The sequence below is a fragment of the Pteropus vampyrus genome, unplaced genomic scaffold (genome assembly GCF_000151845.1).
Source record: "Pteropus vampyrus isolate Shadow unplaced genomic scaffold, Pvam_2.0 Scaffold274, whole genome shotgun sequence".
Classification (NCBI taxonomy): Eukaryota; Metazoa; Chordata; class Mammalia; order Chiroptera; family Pteropodidae; genus Pteropus; species Pteropus vampyrus.
Genome location: NW_011889055.1, coordinates 394,696 through 401,138, shown reverse-complemented (window position 1 = coordinate 401,138; position 6,443 = coordinate 394,696). Strand labels below are relative to the sequence as shown.

At 55.3% G+C, this 6,443-nt stretch overlaps 1 protein-coding gene across 1 annotated transcript in view; it reads left to right on the top strand.

Annotated features, from left to right (window-relative positions):
• The window catches only part of ZKSCAN2 (zinc finger with KRAB and SCAN domains 2), a 12,305-nt gene that overhangs the window by 3,069 nt on the left and 2,793 nt on the right, over positions 1-6,443 (top strand). Inside the window, exons 3-6 of the mRNA XM_011375508.2 lie at positions 584-675; positions 991-1,117; positions 2,181-2,861; positions 5,241-5,698. Of these exons, the coding sequence (XP_011373810.2) occupies positions 584-675; positions 991-1,117; positions 2,181-2,861; positions 5,241-5,698 (1,358 nt within the window). The remainder of the gene's footprint in view (positions 1-583; positions 676-990; positions 1,118-2,180; positions 2,862-5,240; positions 5,699-6,443) is intronic.

The following is a 6,443-nucleotide window of genomic DNA, read 5'->3' as shown; positions in this document are numbered from 1 at the left end:
TCTCCATTTCGTCTTTCGAGGGGCGCCTTTGCCTGCAATGTCCGGGACCGTGTCAGTTCTTAACACACTAAAGGGAATTCACTTACACCAGAGATTGCAAACGGGTCACTCGCGTGCCAAGTCACACTTACTTTGTTTCGCTGCAGAGGGTTTTTGGTTTGGGGGTTTCGTTAGATTGATTTTAGTTCTCAAAGTTTCAGACTTCTGAGATTTTACATACAAGTCAAGAGTTCTGTCTTGATGAACTCAAAAGCTCCGCTGTACCAGGGCCATGGTGTCAGAATGAAGCCCCAGCGCACTGCCGTCGCCTTCGGGGGCTGTGAGCTCACCGGCCCCCACACACCTCTTCCGGTCCCCCGCGCACCCCCTCAGCCCTCACACGGGGCCCTTTCCGCCCTCCCTGCAGGCCCCGGCATGCACAAGCCACACTCCAGGCTGCAGTTTCAGGCACCGTTCTGAACTCGGTGAGAAGGGGGCCAGTTTGTACTTGAGGCTTTTTTATTCATGCTCACTTCTTAAGAAGAGAAGCAGCATGAATTAAAGGGCCAGAGCCCAGAACACCGACGGTTTCTTTTTCCGCCAGCCCATCCTCTTCCCTGGGCTCCTGTCCCCGCTGAAGAGTGGACCACCGCAGACCAAGAAGTAAGAAGCGCACGGCTTCCCGTCGGGTCTCAGGTAAACTCGTTCGCTCTGTCTTCCCCGGGGCATTCGGCCTCAGTGATTTCCCGGCCTTCACTAGCCTCAAATCTGTATACTTCCTCCAGGAGTCCCTTTTCCAGAAGAGACTGGACCCTTTTCTGAGTACTGAGACACCTGGCTGGGTCCCCTCTCTTATGACTCTCCGTGGTATCTTCTGCTTCATTTGACGTATAGCACACACGGTCCCTTTATTTGGAGTCTTTAAAGCCCTCTGTGCTTCGTCTGGGGCCGCTTGTCCTGCGAAGACCCACAGGGTTACCCTGGTGGTCATTGCCGTTAGTGTCGTTGCAGAGGCCCGTGAAGGATGTCCACGTGGCGAGAGGTTTTTCCTACAGAAAGAGCATGCGTCAGGTCCCTGCTCACAGAGGCCTCTTCCGGGATGGCAGGGAAGAGAGTGCTGAGGATGTGGTCTCCTTGGGTAAGGGCTCTTTCCCTTTTCAGTAGAAGGTTTGGGGGTTCTATCATATTCGTTTCTACTGGTGAGAAAATCATTGCAGTGTTAACGCTTGAAGGACCTCCGTGGGTGGTCTGATCGTTCTGCGGTCCAGCTCACCAGCCCTCGCAGTCACCCACGTGCCCTTGCCTCACTCATCCTTTTTTTCCAATTTAAAATTTATATTTGCATATATACATATAAATTCATATTTCTATAGTTACAGTTTAGTGATTAAGACAGTGGGGAGCTGTTCTATATGACTGTCACATTTATATTATTTAAATGTAAACTTGCATCCACTAGACTAAAAGCTCCATGAAGTCACAAGGTAACTTTAGGATTTGTTTTCGTTTAATTATAATAAACGCAGCAGTTTGCACTGACACCTGGGTGGGTGCCCAGCAAATATTTCTGGACAGATGGAAATGTTATAAATGGAAAAAAAAAAAGTGATTTCAATATAGTAACTTCAATGGCATGTGAATTATTTAAATAGCACAAACCGAAGCGTCACTTCACAAGAAAACTTAAGGATTATGTCATCTGGTTTAGCAGTAGGGCTAAACGATTCACTCACACATAAGCTACAAGCCAAAGACTTCTCATCTCGTAGCCAGTGCGTGTGTATGTGTTTGTGGCAGGGGTGGGGAGCAGGTAAAAACACACTTTATTTTATGAGTAACGAATACTGGTCAGGAGCATGCTCTGCGCCTAATGTGGTGTTAGGTGCCGCCAGGGAATCAAAGCTGGTGAAATACGTGTTGCCCACCCCTGAAGGTTTCCCTTTAACGTCCTGCAGCGGAAAGAAGTGGTACGCACGGGAGAAATAAGATGATAGCATAGGGTAGTGGATGGTCGTGCCAGAGAACTCGTGTAAGAGTACCAGTAGTGTGGCCGGCATGGCTGAGGCGGCCCAGACGAGAGGGGCCTGGACGAGGCCTTAGAAGGGCGGGGTAAGCGTGGCCTGGGAGCCGCGTGGCTGGGGTGGCGGGGCAGGCGGCGGGGAGCTCTGTGTCCAGCATGAAACATATCTGTCTTGCCGCAGGCAGTGCAGTGTCCGCGTCTAACGAGATAGCCCGGCTGGAGCACAGAAGGGCGCCGTGGACCGTGGACCCACACCCCGCTCACAGCAGGAGCGGTCTGCGCAGCAGCCACGTCAAGGAGGCGTCAGCGCGGGCCGTGCAGGGCCCCGCGAGGGGTGCGGGCAAGGCGTGGCGGGAGCAGCAGTGGGGCTTAGAGGACGAGAAAGTGGCCGGCGTGCACTGGAGCTACGAGGAAACCAAGACTTTCCTCGCAATCCTCAGAGAGTCTCGCTTCTACGAAACGCTCCAGGCCTGTCCCCGAAACAGCCAGGTGTACGGGGCCGTGGCCGAGTGGCTGCGGGAGTGCGGCTTCCTGCGCACGCCGGAGCAGTGCCGCACCAAGTTCAAAAGCCTCCAGAAGAGCTACCGCAAGGCGCGGAGCGGCCACGTGCTCGAGCCCTGCGCCTTCTTCGAGGACATGGACGCCTTGTTGAACCCTGCAGCCCGCACGTCATCCGCTGACAAGCCGAAGGAGACCGCGTCTCTCCCCAGACCCAAGAGAGTCGGTGCTGGTGCCGAAGAGCAGATCAGTCTGCTGGAGGAGGAGGAAGCCGCCGAGGAGTCTGGCGGCGAGGAAATGGGCATCGAGTTCCTCCGGAAGGCCGGGCTGCGTGCTGCCCCTGTCCTGTTTCAGAACCTGAGTGGTAAGGGCCATGCTTTTGTTTCTGGGTTGAAAGTGGACGGTCTGGTCTCGTGGATGAGGAGGCCCAGAAGTGATCAGACCCAGGGTGCTGGCACACACACCTCACCTCTGATCGCTGTGACGGGCCACATGACCAGAAGGACTCGGGCCTGCTGCTGCCCCAGCGCAGTGCGTGACAGCACCGCGTGGCCTCGGCGGGCTTCTCCTTGGGTCAGCATGACGTGGCTCTCGAGTGATCGGGGCCCGCGGAAGGGAGATGAGTGGCCTCGGGTCTGAGGGCCTGACTGCCTGGGAGTGGATGCACAGGCCAGTCGTGTTGGGTTGAGACAAGCAGAGATATGTCATTATGCCCAGTGAAAGGGTATGTAACTGGCACACGAAATGAGGGGGAAATGAGTTCTAGAAGAAAAAAGGAGAGAAAAGGGAACACAGAGTAGATGAGTCAAATGAAAAAAAAAAGAAACCAGTAAGATGGTAGATGTAAGTCTAAATACGCATTAATTGCAAATTTAAGACTTAACAAAAAAAGGAACGGGCTGCTTACAAAAGATATACCTTAAGTATGAGAACACAGAGACGTTGAAATTAAAAGCACAGAAGAAGATGCACCGCACGAAAGAAAGTTGGTGTCGAGCATGGGGACTGGGACATGCAGAACCAGACTGCCAGTGAATAGCTGTGTGACGGGAGACATGTCCTACAGTGCTCTGAGCTGCAGTTCCCTTTAGAACATGGTGGGCCACCGGGGTTGCCACTGGTGTTGGACGGGATGAGCCATGCAGCGGCCCCGCGCGGGGTACGCAGCAGGACATTGCTGTCAGTCATGTCCCTCTGCTCCGCCGTAGGAAGGGTAAGCCAGGTAGGCCCCGGAGTGTGCTCATGACTGTACCCGTTCAGAAGGACAGCTCTCAGGAAGGATGGGGCGACGTATCACGCGTGCGCAGGTACCCACCAGTCTGGCAGTCCGTGGGCGGGGGGGACCACCCAGTGAGACTGGGGGCACACACGACTTTCCTGCTTACAAATCTCACAAAGGCACAGTTTATCAACTGTGTTCAGACATGTTATTAAAAGTTTTATTCTGCTGTAGAAGCAGAACACCTGCTTGTCTCACAGATCATTTCATCTCTCGAAGTGCAGGACTCGGCGACATCAAAAGTAATGAACGTTTACCAAAGATTTGCAGGATCCTCTGAGGGGACTCACACCAGCTCGGGTCAGCAGACAGCACAGTCCTCCTCGGAGCCTGCTGGCGCCGCCCCGCGCGGGGTACGCAGCAGGACATTGCTGTCAGTCATGTCCCTCTGCTCCGCCGTAGGAAGGGTAAGCCAGGTAGGCCCCGGAGTGTGCTCATGACTGTACCCGTTCAGAAGGACAGCTCTCAGGAAGGATGGGGCGACGTATCACGCGTGCGCAGGTACCCACCAGTCTGGCAGTCCGTGGGCGGGGGGGACCACCCAGTGAGACTGGGGGCACACACAACTTTCCTGCTTACAAATCTCACAAAGGCACAGTTTATCAACTGTGTTCAGACATGTTATTAAAAGTTTTATTCTGCTGTAGAAGCAGAACACCTGCTTGTCTCACAGATCATTTCATCTCTCGAAGTGCAGGACTTGGCGACATCAAAAGTAATGAACGTTTACCAAAGATTTGCAGGATCCTCTGAGGGGACTCACACCAGCTCGGGTCAGCAGACAGCACAGTCCTCCTCGGAGCCTGCTGGCGCCCCGATGTCTGCATTGCCAGTCTCCTCTCGCCCCTCCCCTTGGGGTGAACGAGGCCTGAACGCCGTCCTTAAGGCGGGTTCGAGGCAGCGCTATGTCTCCCATCCTGGCCGATGCCTTCCCAATCAGCAAACCTTTCCTCATTTAAAAAACACCTACTCGAGATGTAGTTGTTCTCTTCAAGGAAGACTGGTTAAAAGGGATAGGAACTTTGGGGGGAAGTTCCTATTGGGTGTCCCAGTCCATCATTCTTAGCCATTTTAAGAAGACAGGTAAATCCCATGTCACCAGGGCAGCGGCAGTTTGGGGGGCTGTGTTTTCACTCTACCAAGTAGACTGAGGGCAGTTTACCAGTTTCAGTTAAAAATCCTATTGGGGTTTTGACTTTGTGGACTCGTTTCAGACTAGGTATCTGTACAACCTGCGTCTCCCTAGCCAGAAACAGTATCTCTCCCATTTTTCTAGATCTTTTATGTCTCTCAATAAGATATCACAGTTTTTTCACATAAACTTCTCAGTTTGGGCAAAGCTTGCCCCAGGCATATGCGGTTCCTGCTGCTACTGTGGGTGGGTTTGTCTCCTACGTGTGTGTGTGATGCACAGAGGCCACGAGCCCCGTTCTCACACCCCTGCACCTCATCCTTGCATGCCAGGTGTGCACTGGGGCTACGAGGAGACCAAGACGTTTCTGGACATCCTCCGTGAGACGCGGTTTTACGAAGCACTCCAGGCCTGTCATCGCAAGAGCAAGCTGTACGGGGCCGTGGCCGAGCAACTGCGGGAGTGCGGCTTCCTGCGCACGCCGGAGCAGTGCCGCACCAAGTTCAAAAGCCTCCAGAAGAGCTACCGCAAGGCGCGGAGCGGCCCCGTGCTCGAGCCCTGCGCCTTCTACCGGGAGATGGACGCCCTCATAAACGCGCGGGCGCCCCGCCCCACACCCGGGGGTGCCCCATGTCCCTCAGGGCGAGAAAGAGAGGGGATGCGGATTGAACCCCAGGACCCCACAGGCTGGGAGCCGGAGCAGCTCTCACCAGCGGCAACGGCAGGAGACTCTGGCAGCGAGAGGCTGAGCAGGGAGGAGGCCATGCCCGAGCCGGAGCGCCAGGGCCCTGCAGGCGGTAAGGGCGCGGGGCCGCGGTCTGGGCAGCAGGTGGCTGTCACTGGGTGTCTGGGTGTCTGTGCTGTGTGAGAGATGGGGTACAGCACTGAGTAAAGCGAAGTCCCTGTGCTAGGGGTCAGCCTCGGGACCCCAGCCTCGGTTTCTGTCCGTGTGGGTCCAGCAGGGTTTTCTGTCTCCTGAGGTCGTTATGGGAAGAAAGCCCGGATGGAGGAGGTGCGTCAGTAAGCCCAAAGCAAACGCCTGTGCGGACAGGCAGGGACTGCTGAGCGAGGCCACCGGGTTCGAGCCCCTGCGGGCTGCCCGCTGCCACCGGATGCCCGTGGGGCATCTCATCAGACGTGAAACGTTCAGAAAGCGCTGTCCCACTGTCCTCCCGCAGGTCATCCAGCTCGGGGGATATTTCCGATGCCTTGTCTGTCATTATTTACATCCAGGCAGAGAACTCGTTTGTGTCAACTGCTGTGGCACTTTTATTTGTCCCGTTTACTCACCGTGGCCAGTACCCGGGTCCAGTCTGTCTGCCCGCAGCCCAGACGTTGTAGAAGCCTCCGCACCGGCTTTCTCCATCGGCCCCGCATCAGCATCCCACAGCCTCCTTACCCGAGCTCCCCTGTCCCCGTCCTTGACTGGTGTCTCCCTTCCAGCTCTAGTCCAGGGAGGGGACCCCACACACTCAACCTCTGGTGGTGCGGACGCTGGCCTCAAGTCCCACACAGCCCTGCTGTCGACAGCTCTG